The 21,006-nt window shown below is 34.9% G+C and overlaps 1 protein-coding gene across 1 annotated transcript; it reads left to right on the top strand.

The window, feature by feature from the left end:
- The first annotated feature begins 210 nt into the window (after nucleotides 1-210).
- LOC140766879 (transportin MOS14) lies at nucleotides 211-20,882 on the top strand. The gene is made up of 27 exons (XM_073106552.1): nucleotides 211-508; nucleotides 1,714-1,791; nucleotides 1,908-1,970; nucleotides 3,460-3,507; nucleotides 3,578-3,724; nucleotides 4,971-5,102; nucleotides 6,994-7,034; nucleotides 7,226-7,317; nucleotides 9,044-9,171; nucleotides 9,902-9,977; nucleotides 10,091-10,211; nucleotides 10,297-10,396; nucleotides 10,566-10,647; nucleotides 12,297-12,379; nucleotides 13,666-13,785; nucleotides 14,460-14,511; nucleotides 14,623-14,778; nucleotides 15,443-15,566; nucleotides 15,693-15,774; nucleotides 15,850-15,938; nucleotides 16,016-16,090; nucleotides 16,179-16,233; nucleotides 19,136-19,255; nucleotides 19,350-19,442; nucleotides 19,545-19,690; nucleotides 19,780-19,957; nucleotides 20,294-20,882. Exons 1-27 carry the CDS (start codon nucleotides 386-388, stop codon nucleotides 20,570-20,572), a joined length of 2,883 nt encoding a protein of 960 aa, XP_072962653.1. The 5' UTR covers nucleotides 211-385; the 3' UTR covers nucleotides 20,573-20,882.
- The last annotated feature ends 124 nt before the right edge of the window (nucleotides 20,883-21,006 follow it).

Genomic DNA, 21,006 nt, shown 5'->3' with positions numbered 1-21,006 from the left:
GGATAAATCTTTAGACCAGACCCAAGCCTAACCTGTTAACCAACTAGTTCAAGTAATAGACCCAGACCGGTCTCGAGGCACGAGTCTAGGTGTAACGGGTGCGGAGGCTGACCACCGACCATATAAACTCCGAACCCGACCCTCATCCCATTTCCCGTTCGCGATCCCCGTCGTTTCCAATAATATAATTCTAGGAATGCAAACAGATCGGATACTCGAACACCAATAGCCGATTCGCTACTTGGAAGTTGACAGATCAAACAGAGAATTCGAGATCGAGTGGGGAGAAAGGGAGAGGTAGAGCTCGGGCGGGAAAAGAAAACCCTAACACCCAAAACCTAGCTATCGAAGGAGGAAGCTAAAGGAGGCATCTTGGATCTCTCCGATGGATCTCCAAAACACGGTGAAGGAGGCCCTTAACGCGCTCTACCACCATCCTGACGACGCCGTCCGAGTCCGCGCTGATCGTTGGCTCCAAGAATTCCAGCACACGATCGACGCTTGGCAGGTATGCATTCCTGTTTGCTTCTTCACTCCAGATTGGAGCTCTATTTGCTGCTTCTGTGCTTGGATTCTGGATTTTGTTACACGTTTGCCGCTGTTCGTGCTATTTTGATTAAAAATTTAAGGTTTTACTGACTCATGGACGGTCGTAGCTCGTTAGAAAGCTAATAATTTCTTCTCTCCTCTTTTCTTGATGTGAGTCGGTGTAAGATTTTAAAAAGTATCAAGAGAAAGGTCTAGAAGGTCTAAGTTTTCGAGGTTTGTAGTGCGAATAGGTGCAAGATGTTAGAAAGTATGAAAGGATATGTCAATCTAAGTTTGCGAGGTCGTAGCCTAGGCGTCAGCACCGGCTCTAGCTCCTGGTTTTAGATTGAAAAGCTTTTGGACTAGGCCATGGTTTGACTTACTAATTTTGGGATGAATATTGAAGATTATCTTAGTAATTTCTCTATCAGTTAACTTACTATAGCATATTGATACAATTATATCTCAAGCAATGGTTTCTTCATAATCTTTGAAGCCATGGAAGCCAGTTTAGTCCCAATAGCTGGCTATTTCATTTTTCTACAAGTTCTCCAATGTTCTCTTTTGATCCTGATTGAATTGGAGGATTAATGGACTACATAAGTTCCTTACTCCTTAGTGCAAGAAAAATTAGATCATGGTGATCTTACCACTTCTTTTTTCTTCTTTTTTTAATGTGGCCCTTTGTTGTGATCTTTAATTCATTTTCTATTTTGTCTACTGTAAGTTCCATATATGTAACTTTTTTCTCCATTTAGGTAGTTTATCTTGTCTTTCTTTTGATGCCTGTGTGCCCATAGCGACCTCGTGAAGCTACTCTTATTTACACTTGCATATTCTAGTTTTGCTTCAATCATTTGCATCCTTTCTTATTTCCTATGAGTATGCCAACATTTTTTACAGGTATAGTTTTTGTATTATGATATGATTTTGGCTCATTTAATCCTTAATGTTAGGATCTCTGCCTTTACCCTGACTTGTTGAACTAGTTTAACTTGCTTTATTTTGATTCTGATATTTTTTATATATTCAACTAAAGTAGCTGATTTTGGTGGGACTTTTTATTTTCTAGTTGCTTCTTTATGTTAACTGGTTATATTGTACAAGTTCCTTTTTCTCACTTCTAATTGATACCTAAGCTTTCTTATCTTTTCATGCCATTTTTTTATTACACATTTCATGTAGGTTGCTGACAGCTTGCTTCATGATTCTAGCAGCAACATAGAAACTCTCATATTTTGTTCTCAAACACTTAGAAGCAAGGTAATATGTCAGTTCTACAGAGAAATCTTGTTGGTTCTTGGGAGTTAATTTAGTTTATTTGTTTATTGTGGCTATCATTCCCAAGAATGATTTGCAGTATATCCTTGCACTTGTAGGTACAAAGAGATTTCGAAGAGTTGCCTTCGGAAGCTTTTCGTCCATTACGGGATTCATTATATGTGAGTGGTGACTTGTCTTGGTCTTGTAGACTTTATATATTGGATCATATGAGAAGAAGCATTTCATTTACTCATTTTTGAATTTTGCAATATTCAAGCATTTATTGGGAAAATAGTGTTACCAATCTTAGTTCTCATGACAATTAGCAAATTTTGATACCATTATCATTTATCTCTTGTCACTTTCCATCAAAACGGGGTACCAGGTGAAATGCTATTGCTATTAGGCAATTGCAGATCAAAGTTCATTACTACAATTTACTATGTTTCTTTCAACTTTTCTCATATTTTCTTTTTCTTTATGGCCGCTGGGGATGTTTGGTTAACTGCTGAGATAAATGTTAATGTTCATATGTAATGTATTCCATTTGTTTTGAAATGATTAGATGAAAAACAGATTATAAGGTAATTGCAAAGATAAATGTGAAAACAAGTAACCTTTTTGTTCATCTAATATTGTCGATGTTCACAATGCCATGTTGTGATTTGAGATTTACCTCCACAGCTCCAATTTTGATAGAGGCCTCCTTTATTGGTCACCTATTGTTGGGATCATTTTGATGACCTCAGACCCTCTTCTTTATGTATGTGTCTTCATTGTAAAGGTGCCATTGCTTTTAAGCAACCTATATAGTATTTTATCATGCGCAAGTTGGTAATCCAAATTCCAAACCTTCAAAGTTGAGTTGGAAGATTTTAGTGATATTGATAGAAGAAATTACTTTGGCCTTGTTTTGTTAGTTTTTAACTATTTATTTGCTGTTTCTCATATCAAGTTATTTTCAAGGCACTTTACATATGATGCCTTAATTAGTTAATTATTACCTTTAATTAAAAAAATTACTTCAATTTTTGATATTTCCTGAAACTTTAAATTAACAAATTCAGAAAATATTAATTTTTGGATAAAAATGATGTATCAATTCCTTCCTAAGTGTCAAAATACATGTTGAAATCATGTAGAATAAATGAACATTTTTTTTTGGCTTCTTTTCTTTTCTAATTCAAGTGTATGAGTTGCGAGGAGAAACTTCAACCAACTACAATATAGGATCCTACTGGCCTTCTTGTTAGATCTCAAATGAATGATATTGTAGTTGATATACTAATGAAATTTTGAAGATTTTCATAAAGTAACAGTAAAAGAGAAATCCATAAGAAATGACATCCTTTTTTGCTTCCTTCTCCTATTCTTGTTATTTACTTAAAAAAACCCATCAGAGATATGAAAATGCCTCATGTATGTAACCTTGTTGGTGACTTTTGAAGCGGCACCAATCAGAACTGATCAAGATTAGAGCTTTTCAAAAACTGGTTTTGGTCACGATGGATTGACATAGCCTCCTAGACTATGTTACTGGTTCTACCAAATTGTCCAAATCCTTATTTGTCTACAAAATCACTGAAAAAAACTTGATTATGATATACTTTGTTTGTACTCATTGTGAATAGATGTGTGTATATTGATTGAACAAGACTATTGATGCAGGCTTTGCTAAAGAATCTTAATAAGGGACCCCCAAAAGTCAGAACACAGGTGAGATACATATAATATTTGTAAAATTTTTAAGTAGCGTGATTTAGCAACTTAATCTTTTCCACTTCAGATTTGTATCGCAGTTGCTGCTTTGGCTGTGCATGTATCAGTTGAAGAATGGGGAGGGGGTGGCATTGTAAATTGGCTGAGTAATGAAATGAAATCTCATCCAGAATTCATCCCAAGTTTCCTCGAACTGCTTACTATTTTGCCACAGGTAAAAGCCCAAGTAGACAATATATATGTACTGTTGTCGTGTATATCCATAATCATTTAGCTTCATTTTGTTTTATGGCCTTATTATATTGTTACTAACATCTCATTAGCATGAAAAACCATTATTTATATTTGTTTAAAAATGAAAAGGTAGGATTTTTTAGAAAGTCTGAAATCTTTCTGCTGTTGTTGACATTGAAGTGAGTGAATGGAAATTGGTAAGTGTGTACAATGATATGTCTGTGCTGGTGGGAAAACTGGGATTCATTCTTTGCCTCCAAATTTGCTGTCTTTGTTTATTCTACGTCATTGTGTGAACTCATAGAAAGTGCTGCATATCAAATACTCTTGGCATTGTAGTTCCTGGCTGTGAGCTATTAAGCTATTGCTCTGCTGGTCTCCTTGAGCAAAGTCCTCTAGGAGCTAAAAGCTTTAACCTTTTAAACTTAAAGTCAATGCCTCACTATTAGGATTCAAAGGTTGATAAATTTATCTGTTCTGAACATCTCTATCAGAATTGATATGTTTAGCACATTAATCTTTGCTCACGCAGACATATCAGACTAGACAGCTTTCAGATGAGACTGAAATAGAAGCTTTGAGAACTCCGATGTAACAGACTGATGTCTTGAAAACTTGAGGTCAACAAGAAAGTTCTAAGACAAATTTCATGTCCTAAAAATGTCTCAATTTTTCGAGTTCTTGTTAACGCTTTTATGGCATGAATCTTATAACATATTATAATCACAGTTTGTTCTGCAGTTGGCTGAAAATATTAAGTCTTAAGGTACACAGTTTCACTAGAATGGAATTGTTGATATATGGTTTTAGAATACAATAAAGCTTGGAAATTTTTCACTTAGTTGGAAATTTCAGCTCTTATTGTAAATATGCATTTCCTATCAAATGTAGTCTTCCACAGCGTGAATTCTTCCATTGAGTATACAGACCACTTACTGTGTTTTCGTTGTCTGTTATACTGTTTATCATATTGAAAGGACTATAATGAGAAAGTATGGTGCTAAATGCTTAAATATAGTTGTTTGAACAAGTTACTTTGTCATATGCTGGACTATATATATCAAGACCAGAATTAGGAGCACTTCATATACGAATATTTTAAACATACTTTTGAAGTCAAAGATATATCCACTTCTGCATTTATTTTCTCAGTATTATGATTCAATACATAATGATTAATGGTTCTAGTTTCTGTCTGTATGTGGTCTTAATTTTCTTTTCTTCAGGAAGTTCACAGTTATAAGATAGCTGCTCGTCCTGAAAGGCGACGCCAGTATGAGAGGGAGCTCATTTCATCTGCTGAAGTTGCTCTCACTCTCTTGACTGCTTGCTTGGGTTTTCATGAATTGAAAGAACAGGTTTCTGTGGTTTGTTTAATATTTATTGCTTTTCTGTTTCAATTTTGCATTATAGGAGATCTGATGCTATCAAGAGTGAATGTTTAGAGGTGTCGAGCTCAAATGTTAGTCTAAACTTTGATCCAGTTATCCAGTATTGGCAATGCAAATTTTCTATGATGAGTTTCTCATATTTGTCATTGGCATTCATATTTGGGTAATCATTTAGTTTGCTGAGGTGCCAGACCTATCCATACACGGATGCTTCATGAGCAGGCTTGCATTTAGATAACAATTCCTTGACTATTGCCTTGGGTAATCCTAATAAGATAGTCCATTTTTTTCATTAATGTTCCAGATGGAATGTTTAATAGGGTGATCATGATATCTTAATATCGTAATCTAGATACTAGTGTGGAATTTACTAACATCAGTTATTGTGGTAGAAAGTAGAAATTAGATGGTGCTTACGGGAGTGATATTTAGTATTGGAAAGAGCTATACTATCTTATTTAAATTAATTTAAAGAGTTCTACTTGATATATTCATATGTTGGCTTTATATTGGTAAAAACTAGAGTATGCTCATGTGCTTGATATTTAGTATTATAGAAAACCTATGCTCCATTAGATAGGTACAATTAAAAATTCTAGTTCATATGTTCATATTTTATTGGCTTTTATTTGCTCAGATATTGAAGCAAACAGGTAGATTGATAGAAAAAACAAGTAGGGTTGATGCATTCATCTTATATTAGCTCACGGGTTGGTAATTTTGGTTCATATGTAATACAGCTTGCACTTTGGTGGAAGTTAATAGATTATACAGACGCATGCAGATTCACTAGTATAAACGCGTTTGCGGATGTGCAAGCTTGCAAGCTAGGTCAGAGAAAGTGAATATCATTTGCCAGAATATGAATAGAAACTAAAGAGTTTGTCAATGGTTACAATCTCTAGCTCTAAATTTTGATTATTAGATGTTTTTTTTTTCTGGAAAACTGAGCTGCAACTCTGAAATATGAGTACTTCTTTGTATATCCACCTGTTATTGATTCGATGCTGATCTACATATTTAAAGGCCAAATCCATTACTAGCACTCAGCTATATACGAATTAAGATAATAAATTGAAATAACATTCCATGACTTCAATAGCATGTATCGTACTTGATACTCGATAGTTGATATTAGTATTATCATCATTATAATGATAACTACCAAATGTCTCACCACCTATAAAGAACTGAAATAGAACTTTGATCAGAACATAGATATAGAAATGATTTATAGTTGAGAGATTGTTTTGTTAGATATTGTTCATAATAGTGACCTGTTTTTTTTTATGCTGTCAAATGGACAAAAGGATGTCAGCAATTGATGTGGGCATCAATGTTGAAGAGTTATTTGCATTTACTTGCAGCTAACTGTGGGGCCTTTGGCTCCAATGTTTCCCAATGCTCAAATTGGTTGTTCATCATTCCTACAGAATCCAACAATTGATCATAAACAGTCCACATGTTATATCTGGTACAGCAAATAAGTCTTGAATAAATCTTTTTCCTTTTGGATGAAATCAAAGAGGTTGGAAAGAATCAGTGCATAGTAATCTCCTTTAATATGCATCCTTTACTATTGTCAAACAATTAAAGTTATTATTGTGCTTAAGGGGAAGAATGATTTAGTATGTAGGACACGATAGTTGCTGAAAGAAAGTACAAACAATTTATGGAGATATCTGTAATCCAACTAACCGATTTTGGAATTGTAATGCTTAAAGGTTTTGCATATAATGAAGTGTATTTAGTAATGTGAGTCATGTGATATTTACTAATTTGGTAAATATATCTGTAATCTAGCAATTTTTATGATTTATGATTTTGTAGTGTTTAAAATACACATTTACTTTTGTAGGTTTTGGAGGGGTTCGCTTCTTGGCTTCGACTGAGTCATGGGTACGAGTTTTTTTGTTTTTCAATTTTAGTGTATTTATATAATTATATGAGATAATGTAAACCATGTATACATGCATACTCTCTAGAAAGGATATTTCCGCATGAATTTATTAATAGGCTTTTTTGCATTAGGTTCATGTTGTTGTATTATGTTGCTCTTTGAGATTTAATAAAGCTGCATTGCCTTTCAGGATCCCTGCATCTACGCTTGCTTCCCATCCCCTGGTACATGCAGCAGTGTCATGTTTGAGCTCTGACCAGCTTCTGGACGCAGCTGTGAATGGTACAATCTAACAACATTTGTGTTGCATTCCAGTCACATATATCCAACATAGTTTTTTATATCACAATATTTTGAAATATAAGCAAAAAAATTACCGTTTTGAGTTCATTTCTTTTTACTTATCTTTCTTTCAACTTTGTTGTCAACTATAGCAGAGCTTCTAGCGGATCTCAGTTGCATATTATGTAATATAGAAATGTGGAGATTTGAGGAGTACAGGTTCAGCTTTTGTGCGGAACTACATACCCGTAGGGCTTGTTTGGATGCCAGTATTGGACATTTTGTGGATAATTCTTATTTAGTCAGAGTTCTATAATAATGTCAACGCTTGAGTTCAAGATTTAGTAGTTTGTGGATAATTCATATCTTTCAAAATATCAGATTCCCTAGAAGAACTTAAGCGCATTCTAAATTTTTGAGATTCTCTAATTGATGGATCTTTCAACCATCTGTAGCAAGGATTTCCGTGCTGATAGGCATGTAATGTGTCGGCATAGTATCGACATGTGGCATGAGTGGTGCTGCACGGCACCCGGTGGGAACATCAATGCGAGACAAGGAAGATGATCTACAAGACAATTTACCGTGTGCAGATCCTCCACCACTGGCAATACTGTCCTCTTCCCTGCACTGTTGCCCCTCCTTTTTCTCCTTTCCGTGCCCTAGATGCTAAGACAATTCGAGAAGATGATAAGTAAGAGTAGTTCGATAGGGAGAGGGTTGAGAGAGAATTAAAAGGATCTACAAAATGGATCCATTTATTCTCAACCCATCAAGCTTTTAAAGTCATTGTTGTCAACCTTGGTTGGGGCATGCGAGACAGCAAGAGACAATGAGAGAGGAGGGGTGTAACTGCAAGACGATTGTTGGTTGGTTGATGATGATGACCTTTCCCTTTCTCCTTCTCTTTTTCTCTTTCTCTCTTGCATAAGGCAGCGATGAAGCTCTATTCTTTTCTGGCATGGTCGGCAAGTCCTGCGGCATGGACCATGCCATAGGCACAATAGTCCTTATCTACAAGTACCCTTTAATGTCTCTGGAAAGTCATTCCCCTGGTTTCCTTTTTTGCCAGGAGGTAACTAGGTTGGGATGTTCTTTGGTCAAAGCAGGGTCATATATTTCTTCTAGATGACCAAAGATCTGATTTTCCAAGCTTATGCCTTTCCTTTATGCTGTAGAATAAGCGAGGGATTATCAAGAACGAGGTTTTTAGTGGTTCTTAGTAAATCTTGCTGACCTGATGTACTCTTCCATAAGTCGCTGACTTATATCTGATTGTAACATAATTATGGTACAAAGGTGGTCGAGCAAAACATCCCGCAAGGAAGATAGGGAGACCTAGCAATGGAATGGCCCACATAAAGGACTGTCTGGTGGGGAAAAGCTTGTATCAAAGCAATTTGGGTGAATTGAATTGATTAATTCTCAGTTGGTTGGGTTGAGATTCTTGGGAAGAAACTAGTACTTTGTATGTGGATAATTATGCCTTGCAGGATGATGTACAAATTAAGTCTCTATGTGCCAATGTTTTACATAGTTGTATCCAGAATGAAACTTAGTTTGGTGATTTTTGTTTGCTCAATTATTCTTTTATATGTCTCTGAAACTCTTATCCGCATGAGTGTTATAATGCTTTGCACATTGATGTTTATATGTCTCTATGACTCTTATCTAGTGGATTATGCCAAATAATATATTGATGTTTATACTTGTACATTCTGTTCAGTCATATCTGAGTTGATACATTATACTGTATCTGGAAGTTCGGGCGGTATCTCGGCACAGCTACCTTTAATTCATGTTCTTGTGCCTCGTGTTATGGGTCTGAAAGATCAGCTTAGAGATTCATCCAAGGTATTAGACAGACAATCTTTAGTACAAGTAGTTTCTGTGTCTTGCACTGTTTATTTTTTATGCGGTTTCTACTTATTGAAAACATAGTATCCATGTTCTTAACCTTGTTTTAATCTATGAAATATCATGGATAAATTCTATCTGTGAACATTTAATTTTATGCACTAATGTCCAAATAAGTAATGAAATGCACCCACCCACGTTGCAATTTCTAAGCTCCAAACAAACAGAATGGATTGAATCATTGAATGCAATCTAAGGATGTTAAACAGTAAACAAGGAGCACAAAGAGTTAATAAACTTAAACTAAGTGGATCCATCGAAGTCCAGAATAGAAAGCTCATCTGAATTGAAACTTTAAATTCAACATGTCAGATTTATCTTGTTTCTGAATCTTTAGTTTCTGTGTATAAGTTTCTTAATATGATCTGTTCTATTCTCTCTTCGTAGTATTAATGTTAAGTTGTTTGTGAGTCTTCCCTTTGTTACTGATGCCATGCCCCAGACCATGTTGTTTCCTTTCCTGAAAATAGATGAGCTGTCTACTTGTGAGATCAATAAGACCCTAATATTCTTGGGCTTAATATTGCACAAGATACTTATTTTAGAAGATGAAGGCATTTTATATAGATATATGAATCTTTCAGGCATTCTCCTTTAGATATATGTTTTATCATTTTATTATTTGTCTTGTCATGATTGCATTTAAATCATGGTTATCACTTATCAGGATGAAGAAGATGTGAAGGCTATTGCTCGCTTGTTTGCAGAAATGGGGGATTCCTACGTAGATTTGATTGCGACTGGTACTTGTCCTACAGATGACCCTTTGACCAAGTAGACAGTTATCTCAAGGAATTCTGACTTGCAATGAAAACTTTTGTTTTGTATTCACTGGATATTGTTTGATGTTATTCAGGTACTGATGAAGCTATGCTAATAATACAAGCATTGCTCGAAGTTGCTTCTCACCCAGAATTTGATATTTCTTCCATGACATATAACTTCTGGCACATCCTTCAGGTCAACTTGACTAGGAGGTAACTCTATAATATACTGGTGTTCTTTGTGCTCACAGATCTTATTTGAAACAAGTACGTATTATTTGGGGTCTCGGAATTTCAGGGATTCCTATGAGTCATATGGATCTGAGGCCTCAATTGAGCTAGAAAAGAACCGGAGGATACAGATTTTCCGTTCTCCATTTGAAATGCTGGTATCTCTGGTGAGTCCCTACCCCCCATATGCAGAAAGAAGAAGCACCAGTATATCACATAATTTTTTTTTGATTTTGTGGTGTATACCTCATTACAACCATATATTTCTTTTTTATAGTTGTGTTGTTTTTCTTTATTCTCCTATCTTGTGTGAACATACTGAAGTTCTTTTCCCAGGTTAGTTTCCGTGTTGAATATCCAGAAGACTATCAGGAGCTTTCGGAAGAAGACCACAAGGATTTCAGACATACTAGATATGGTAGTTGATAAACAATTATCAGTGTTTTTTTGTGTAGGCCTGTTTATTATGAAGTTACATCTGAGCAAAGTTGGCAGTCTTTTATTCTGTTCTTTTTGCTGGGTGCATGTGAAAGACTCAGCTGATACATTAGAATTCCTCGATATAAGATTATTCTGGTTTTAAGGAAGTTCAAGTTTGTAAGTTTTTTTCAATCAGATAAATGCCGTTTGATTTTTAATAATACTCATCCAGTCATAAGAACAAAGTATTGCATGCCAAGGCTAAGACTGTGATTCTTAGTTAGTTGGCTGATCTATAAATTTCTTCTGGTTTTAAGGAGTTCAATTTGCAAGTTCTTTTCGGCGGAGAAATGTTGTTTGATTTTTAATAATGCTCGTATAGTCGTAAGAACTAAGTATTGTATGCCAAGGCTAAGACAATGTGATGCTCTGATGCTTAGTTAGTCAGTTTTCAGCTCAATAAAGTATATAACACATTAAGCATTTTTTAGACAGCATAATCTCTTCTAGGAAAAGTATAACTGAAATCAAAGTTCTTAATACTGGCGGTCAGTTTATTTAAGCCTCTTCAATTGTTGTTCACCAATCAGCCGCTCAACTTTGATTCCTCATGTTCTTCCCTAATCATTGAGCCTAATGTTGTTCCTGCGCAGGAGCTTTCTGTAGTTAAAAAGGATCTTTACATTTTCAGTTTTTCTTTAAAGCCTTTTCAAATTGTTGGTCTAAATGATCATGCACAGAGGGAACAGGAAACAAATACTTAAACATTGTAAATTAGGGGCAGATTAGTTATCTATGTTATAGGCGAAATATTTATTTTCAGCATCATTGTGGAAGTAAATGAATTTTTAGGGCATACAGACCTACAAATCTAGTTCTTACTTGAACAGTTTTAGTTATCGTCCTAGGAAATTTATATCTAGAACCAGAAGGAACGCAACATGTCAACAAATTGATGAACAGAAAGAAGATCACATACATGTCAATTATCCATGGGAACAATGTGAGGTAACATTAGAATAGAATGTTCTCTGGTATCTTTGTGCATCACCACTGCTGTACAACATGCGATTCATTGCTGCAAACAACTAACCTTTATGGATCTTTCGGTCCTTCTGATATTGTTAATGAGTTAGTGCTGCACATCATGGCTGAGTCAAACAAACTTTCATGGACTACGGATTAATCATTTTAAATTCCTACTACTGTAGTTTAGCTGGAGGATCCTAGTTTTGAATTTTTATAATTTTCCCGAGGACTTCAATTGTAGACTTGTAGTTTGTCCAAGAGCGAGTTTTAATCAGTTATATCTGCTGTTTTGAATTTTCAACACATAATGTTAGTAATAAACCTACCATGAAGCTGCTAATATTGGTATGTTGTGAATGTAAAATACTAAAATTTGACCTATCTTTTCCTTCTCAAGAGACCTTTACCATATTTTGTCCTAGAGATGAATCTTTTCGATTTTTATTTATTATTGAAATATTGTGATTTGCAAATGTAATTTGACTTCGCATCATCTTATGATGCCATTATCCACTCAATATTTAAAATGCAATATTATTCCTTATGCATTAGTTTTCTTGTTGATTACCCTGCTATTATTTGCTTCCATGGAATTAATGTGATCTATTCTTTTGCTAGCGGTCAGTGATGTACTAATTGATGCCACTGAAGTTCTAGGAGGTGAACCAACACTTAAGATTCTCTTCCTGAAGCTAGTACAGGTGAATTGTTTTTTGTTGTTTCTCTGCATGGAATATCTTATTATCTTTATTTTGAATAGACATCCTTTCACATCAAGTCTTTCATTTTTCTAGTTATAAATTTTAGAAGTGTTTCCCCTATCTAGATCCATTTCTTGTCTTACCTTGATAAGATTAATTTTCTAAAAGGAGAATATACAAGTTTTGTCTTTTTTCTTTTTTTTTTTTTGGTGGGGGGGCGGACAGGGTTCTAAAGTTTAGTGATCTTTCAGTCTTTGAACTTCTGTGGTTGTTGGAGGTTTACTGTTGTTATTGTTCTTGTTTAGCTATAGTAGAACTTGATGTTTATGGTCTAACATCTTGGAAGCTACTGTCTACAATGGAATTTTTAAATCTGTTTGCAATTAATAAAAAATCTAATGTCTTCTACCTGCGCTATATAACTTTGGTTAAATTAAAATTTCTCAATATATGCAGATAAGGGGTTTCTTTGGTAGATAATTAAGTTTGACTATATTAATTTAGAAGGCATTTAGCATGTACAAATCATGTTAAAAGTTCTCCATATTTAGGATACCAATAGGCTGGTTGAATCCCAAATATTTCCATCTGATGACAATATGTTGAGGGAATAATAGTTTGTTTGCCTTATTTCCTTTTCTTTAGCTTTGACTGATTTCATAATATTCAGGAGTATAACTATCATTTCAAAGCTGGTAAAGGATCTTTCTTCTACTATTCAAAATTATATCTTTGCATGCAATCCAACTCTGCTGGTATCTCCATCTCTATTGCTTACACCTAGTCTGTTGCTTCTGGTTTAAAGCACATCTTCGGTATCCAACTTTATCTTACACCAGCACCTTCAGAGATTACTTCATGTTCACCAAGGCTTCTCTCAGGGGTACTGATGCCTGCCCCAATCCCTTCACACATGTGCATACCACTATCACTGGCTCAACGCCATCAATATGAAGTTAATTATAGGTAGATGGAATGAAAAGAACACTGCACACACAAGAACGAAAAGAGACTAAATTTTATGTAGATGGAAGAACAAACGCATACTTGCTATCTAGCTGCTCAGAAGCTCTTATTCTAACTAAAACTTAAAATAATTATGATTTGTTCTCCTCCTAAGTTTGTTGTTCTTTGTTCAAAACTTCAAATTGAGTGTCATGATTTTCTTTTTTTCAAATTAAATAATTTGGGTTCAGTATTGTAGTTGATTTTCTAAAGTAATGCAAAAGGCCGGAATCAATACTTTTAACTTAAGTTGACCTTGTTATTTTGCTCTGATACCACAGGCAGTAGGGAATTGCAGAAATGACGAAACTTGCAAATGGCAACCTGTAGAGGCAGCTCTGTATTGCATACAAGCTATAGCTAAGTCTATCTCAACTAAAGAAGCAGAAATACTACCCCAGGTATGACTTTCTAATTTTAGATATCTAGAAGTGTTAGGATATTATGCATTGAAATGCCTGGTTAATCTTCTGCTAATCAATCAGTTTGTTGTAAAAGATCATCAGCAAACTTTCTTGGCTATCATGCTTTTCGTGATGACTGTAATGTCATTTGACTTTCAGTTTTCATGACTAGTGTGCAAATCATGGGAATAGTTGTATCTACAGATTTAAAGTACTACAATACAGTGGCCACTTAAATAGTAAAATATATGCTATGTATGTATGGAATTTTTTTTTTCAATTCCCTTGATGGAGAAATCTATTTTGCGTTCAATATTCATTTCCAATATATATGCTATAACTGAGTATTATACTGCACAACACTGTTATATCTATAATTTTTCTTAGAACAATAAATTTGCAAGAACTACCATATTATTGTCGCTGTGCATATATCTTGTCATGAGTGCCGTTATTTGATAGTTATCATTTTCGGATTCACTTGATTTAAGTAGCGCTTTTTTTGTCCTTCAATTTTCATCGATCTGTCTTGCAATGTAGAGGTTCTTCCAACTGATTAGTTCATGTAGGCTGGTGTTTTGCTATAAATATTCAACCATTTTATTTAGTGGTACATACTTTCAGAATTTATTAAAAGAAATACACCTTCTCTTAAGAAGTTTTCTGTACAGGTCATGGCATTAATTCCAAAGCTCCCCCATCAACTGCGGCTGCTACAAACAGGTATTGCTTTAATTATAATTGATAAATGTAATGGTTGCAGAGCTCACCATATCCAGTTCAAAAGAGAGAATTCAGAGGACTACTATTTTGAATTAAATCCTTAATTTTCAGTTTGTACAACCATTGGAGCATATTCGAAATGGATAGATTCTGCTCCAGTTGAACTTTCTATCCTACCTCCACTGGTTGATATTCTCACTAGGGGCATGAGTGCATCAGAAGACTGTGCAGCTGCAGCAGCTGTAGCATTTAAATATATATGTGAAGGTAGGTAATTCATCTTCACAGCATCTTTCTGATTAGCCTCATTATTCATGTGCTGGGATGCCATTTATTTACATCTGCATCATTATGTCTTCTCCATTAATTTATTCAAACTAGATGCTGCCTTTGAAAGTGCTATCTTATGATCAGCATCTCTAAACTTTAACAATGCTATCATTCATCTATTCAAATTGAAAGTGCTGTTCAAATTAGCAATGCTCCAAATAACTGATATCTTCTGTATGGAAGCAATGCTATCCGATCAACATCTCTAGCCAGTAGCCACTTCGGGTGTGGCCACAAAAGTGCATACTGGCTGATGTGTATCTTCTTTTGGCACTTAATGCCACTGCGGTGGCAGGTTTCTTTACCGGAAAGATGGTATGGTCATCCATGCATTGGCTGATACCTACACATACATCCATGTCATGGTCATAAAGCAAATTTGTTTACCTGTGGATATTTGTATCGCTATTTTAATGTTTTTGGAATTTGGCGAGCTGTTCTAAAGTTTGTTGATATGGAGCTTATTTTCATTTTTCCCTTTTATTGAAACTTGGTGATAAGTGTTAAAAGACTTTTCTATGTGATTTGGCTTAACAGTTTATTACTCTTGTTCAGTTGTAGAAAGTTTTAATTCGTCTAATCTTATCTCACATGTTTCAAGATTGTAGAAAAAAGTTCTCTGGATCACTTGATGGTCTTTTCCACATATATCATATAGCAATCAGTGGAGAGGGTGGATATAAAGTTTCTTCTGATGATTCAATGCATTTGGTCGAAGCTTTAAGGTTATTTAGCTAGAACATTTTGTTGATATAGTTTGCTTCATTTTACTCTCCTAATTTTATATCAATGTGTACTGCTTTTGCCAAGTTTATATCTCATGATGCAATTTTGGACGCAAAAATTTTCAGTGCGGTGACTACGGAACTTCTACCAGAGCATGCCAAAAAGGCTTTGGAGTTGATTTGCATGCCTGCCATTAGCCCATTACAGGTTACTAGAGCCTTTTAACTTTTTAGTCTGGGAATTTGACAGATTGATAAATCTTATGTTATTGTGAAAATTCAGGAAATAATTAATCAAGGTGGGGCAGCTCTTCAGCAAGTTCCTGCACGACAGCTAACTGTTCATATTGACCGATTAGCTTGCATTTTCAGGTAGTACCTGTTCAATATTGATGTTCTTATTGTCTCCTCAGAACTAATTCTTCTGTAACTAACTAGATCAATCTCAGGAATGTAAATCTTCCAGAAATTGTAGCTGATGCAATTCAGAGATTTTGGCCTACATTGAAAGCTATCTTTGACCAGTAAGTATTGATTTTAGACAAATATTGTAGATGAAATATTAGTTAGGTATATGAGCACATACGTTAATTGTTTGTGATTGTGCTTTAGTCGTGCCTGGGATATGCGTACAATGGAGTCTTTGTGCCGTTCGTGCAAATATGCTGTGAGTTCTCCTTTTCTTTAGCTGTGGTATTTCTTGAATTTATGCTTTTCATATCTAGTCATCTGATGTGTAATCCCTATTCATTTCATTTGAAAATTACTTGTCAATTACTTTCCTCCCAAGAACTCAAATCATTTGTGTAGTCTGAGTTACTTAGCCATAAACCATTGCTCCCATGTAGCTTTCCTGATGGGATTTTGTTCAATGCGCTGATTCATCTGTGATCCTCGTGAAAAAAGATCTTGAATAAAATCAATAGAAGGTCAATTTGTTTCCAGATAGTTGTTTATCAATCACTAATGATTTGAAACTCAAAATTTGAATAATAGGAAGCAGAAAATGATGATAGAACATCCTTGTGATAGAAGATAAAGAGGATTAGTAAGGAGAGACACATGGGACAAATGCAAGTCAAATGGTCTAAGCATTTATATCTTGAAGTGCATCTTGCAAGTAGCTATCTTTATCTTTAGGAGTGAAAATGGATGAAATGCTGTTCACTGTTTTGATTTTTAGCTGGATAAAGATGAACTCAAAAAATGTTTATCAGCTTGAATGTGGATGCAGATCCATATTCAGGTAATCTATATGGATATGTCTACAGGTTTTTGGATATATCCATTTGAGTTCAACTGGGTATCCATGTTGTTAAAATTAAAAACTGACAATTGCTTAAGTGTAGCTGCTCATATGCATCAATCAGTAATCTAGAGTTTAGGATATTCTGATGTCTTTGGTACTCTCTATCACTATTCCTCAAATATGCAATCTTTATTACATGCATTATGGCTCCTTAAAATAAAAATTCTAGATCTATGTAATGCACTTTTTATAAGTATGTTATTTGTAATTTTGTACTTGTGAAACCTAAATGTAGGTGTTTCAACTTTCAACCATTAATGTGTTTGTTTATGCTTAAATTACTATTTTTTCTTTTCATCGTAAGAACTCATTACTTTGTTAACTTATTACCCTTTGTCTTTTGTGTTCAATTCCATGTTATGCACATTTTGGACTAAGATCAAAGTTCTAACTATAATCATAAGTAAAGCAATCATGAATACAACCTGTTTACAGACATGGATGCACTTACATACTGTGCATGTTCGTTAAACATAAGTAAAGTAATCGATGTGCATGTTCATATTATGATATGCTTATGTTTTAATTTTTATTTAACTTTTAATTCAATCATTACTTCATTAAAAAGAATCATGCTGTATGCTTAATTCTTTGGTGAAGTCTTGAGTTCTGAAGAGCTTTTATCTAAAAAGATATGTTGTATGCAAAGCTCCATTTTTCTATGCTCTTTCTAAACCAAAAATCTACAAGTATACTATATTAATTATCATAGATTTCCTTGAACACTCAGGAATGTTGTTTTAGTTTATAGTTCATATCAATTTGATTAAAATCATGTTATTGATGAGTTAAAATAAAGGTACATGTCATTGCTCTGAAATTGTCTCTTTCCACGGAGGAACATCTTTCCACTATTTCTCGTGTTATGTCTTGCATTATATTTGTCAGCATTTAGTTTCTTATCTTGCTGCTTTACATAATCTTTTTCTCTACTAAATCTAAAGCTATTGTTCATTCCAAGAGTATTGCTAGGAGTGGGAGAGTGAGAGGGGGGAGAGAGCCATGTTTTATCACACGTAAAGTTATCCAGCACAATCGGCACAACTGATGGTGGGGGAGTATCAAATTACTCTCCTTTTAGTGAGTGTAATTCATTAGCACGAGACATCCCCATGCTAACTGTACTTGCTAGAATGACAACCCATGAATAAGTATACATGGTAGGAAAAAACCGGAATGTATGCCTAGGTCCCTTTGAATCAGTGATTTTCTTTTTCCCTGTTTGTCCCTGCGGCTATAATCTATGACACTGTTTAAGCATAAAAAATCCTCTTAATTAGTCCTTTCAATGTTTGTTGCACATGTCAATTAGACCATTAAATTTAGTTGATTAAGAAATTTGTACCTCTGATGGTATAGAAGGAAGTTGCATATGGTGAAATATAAATTAGTGATCTGTTGATCTAGGCTGTTACAGTAATTACCCTCAGGAGCATGAGCAGAGATCTGCAACTGTCACACAATGGCACCTAGCTCAAAAGAATTCACTGCTTTACTTGTAACAAGAATTTCCTATGGGATCTCACAAAAGCAATTGGACAAATTTGACAAATAATGAGCAAGTCTTTCAAAGCTGCAATTTACTCTGAAGTCTAAACTTCCAAATATCTGCATCTCTGTAATGCAAAGAACTTAATTGTCTTAACAATTAGTAAGTACCAATACCCCCATCTTGGTGAACAAGGCATCTGAACTAACATTTACTTGAACTACCAACTAATATATACATATACTAAACAAATCTATATTTTCTTTTGAAATTTCACCTGTTCTTCAGTGAAAAAAATCACACATTGATGAATTATTTTTTAGTATCAGATTCTTTGAACTGTTTTTTATTACTAAATTATATACAGCCATTTGTAAATGATCCTTTCCAAACACAGTTCAAAATCTTTAATATTTCAATAGTCCTTGGAGTTGTTGAAGTCACTTTCTAGAAAAAGGAAAATGTTGTCTAACAGAAGCAGCCACAGCAACACTAGGCATGTCTATTTCCTGCAATACGCCGGATTAGTAAAATGCTGCATTTGTCCCATGTGGATTAGAATATCAAATTTGCCACATGTCTCCCTTGAATCATTAGATGTTTCACAGTTAAAAATTAACTTTCCATAATTTACTAGTTTTTAAATGGATATGATGAAATACATCGTTGGTTGTATGTTACGCAAGATAACAGTATCTTTTTCTTCCAAATTATCTCTGCCTAGTTCTTCTTTCCTTCTGGACTAAAGAGTAAAGCCTTCTGCTGCTAAAGGTGAGAACATGTGGAAGATTCATGGGAGTCACCATTGGTGCAATGCTTGAAGAAATCCAAGCCCTATATCAGCAGCACAATCAGTCATGCTTCCTTTATCTATCAAGTGAAGTTATAAAGGTTGGTAGTTTGAACATTATCAAATTCCAAACTTTCTTTTTTCTAGAACATGTTAAATATTTATCTTCATTTTACTAATCCATATTGTTCACAGATATTTGGTTCTGATCCTTCTTGTGCTACCTATCTTAGAAGCTTAATTGAGACACTTTTCAGTCACACAATAAAGCTTCTTATGACAATTCAAGTAATTGGTTCTCTCTTTCACTCCCCCCTTTATTTTATGTTGCTCACTTTCATCACTGAATAATTGGATGATTGATAATTTCTTCATTTTCTTATAATGTAGGATTTTACAGCTAGACCAGACATAGCAGACGATTGTTTTCTGTTAGCGTCCAGATGCATCCGCTACTGTCCTGATCTTTTCCTTCCCTCTTCAATATTTCCATCATTGATTGACTGCTCGATGATTGGGATTACTATACAACATAGGTAACTTCTTACAACATTGTTTGATTCTATAGACCAAATCGTGGGCGTTTTTGACAACACTGGACAAATTTTGTGTGCATGTGATACAGGGATGCTTGCAAATCCATATTAACTTTTTTGTCTGATGTCTTCGATCTTGCAAACTCTTCTGCCGGCGATAAGTACCAACCACTTATAAATGATCTTATACTGCGTCGCGGTGCAAATCTCACAAGAATTCTGATTGCTTCTATAACTGGAGCACTGCCGTCTTCTCGAATAGAGGAGGTATGTAAAATTGCCTCATTATTGCGTACAATAAAATTTTTCATTATAAAACCTTTTTAGGTGATTCACTTGATCTCACCTGAACCAAGAGTTGCCAATTTTATAGTCAGTAATGTGTGATCTGAAACAATAATCATATGAATATGAGCAGATGAATGCTGATGTCACTTGAAACACTCTTATCCCTTGTGATTAATCATCTATACAAGTGATGAGTCTGAAAATCTTCATTATCAAAGTTGCCTGACATAAATCAAAATCTTTACACTGATATTTAACCAGGAGAACCAACATGCAAGGTAAATGGAATCTTCACATTCTTATTTGTTCATGCAGGTATCATATGTTCTCTTGTCCTTGACTAGAACCTATGGTGTCAAGGTGTTGGACTGGGCAAAAGAAAGCATTTCCCTTATACCGCCGACTGCTATTACAGAGGCTGAATGTTCGAGTTTCCTTAAAGCTCTGTCTGATGCTGCATCAGGATCAAGTAGTTCTTCTCTCACAGATACACTTGAGGAGCTATCAGATGTTTGCAGGCGAAATAAGACAGTCCAAGACATAGTGCAGGGAGCTCTTAGGCCTCTTGATTTGAACTTTACTACTGTTGCCTGATTCCTATGGCCGATGGAGACTATGGGAGGGCAATTAAGGAACCTTGGAGCCTGCTGGTGCATTGCGTGGTAGCTTCTGCTTGTGCTTTCGTGGATGCTTCATTGTGTATTGGATTTTGATGGTGAGTCAAATGATTGTATCAATCTCCTTTGCTTTTTTTGTATTAAAGGAGGTCGGGCAGATCGAGTTGTAATTCTTTCACACTTCTCATTATTGGTGTATATTATGTATATCTATGTCAAACAGTCTTCTTGAAAGCTTGACAGGCTGATCGGCCACTACATTCTTTAAATACAAAACTTCTTTCTCATGCAGCTCCTTACTGCCTTGCAGTTTTATTAATGATGAAATATTCAAAAATAGCTATGTTTTGCTTACACGCGATGGTGGCTTACATGGTTAACTATGTGGAATTGCATGTTTTTCCTGTGAAC

The sequence above is a fragment of the Typha angustifolia genome, chromosome 9 (assembly GCF_048772165.1).
Source record: "Typha angustifolia cultivar Huaian chromosome 9, ASM4877216v1, whole genome shotgun sequence".
Lineage (NCBI taxonomy): Eukaryota > Viridiplantae > Streptophyta > Magnoliopsida > Poales > Typhaceae > Typha > Typha angustifolia.
The sequence above is the reverse complement of the archived record's forward strand: the minus strand, read 5'-3'. Positions and strand labels throughout refer to the sequence as shown.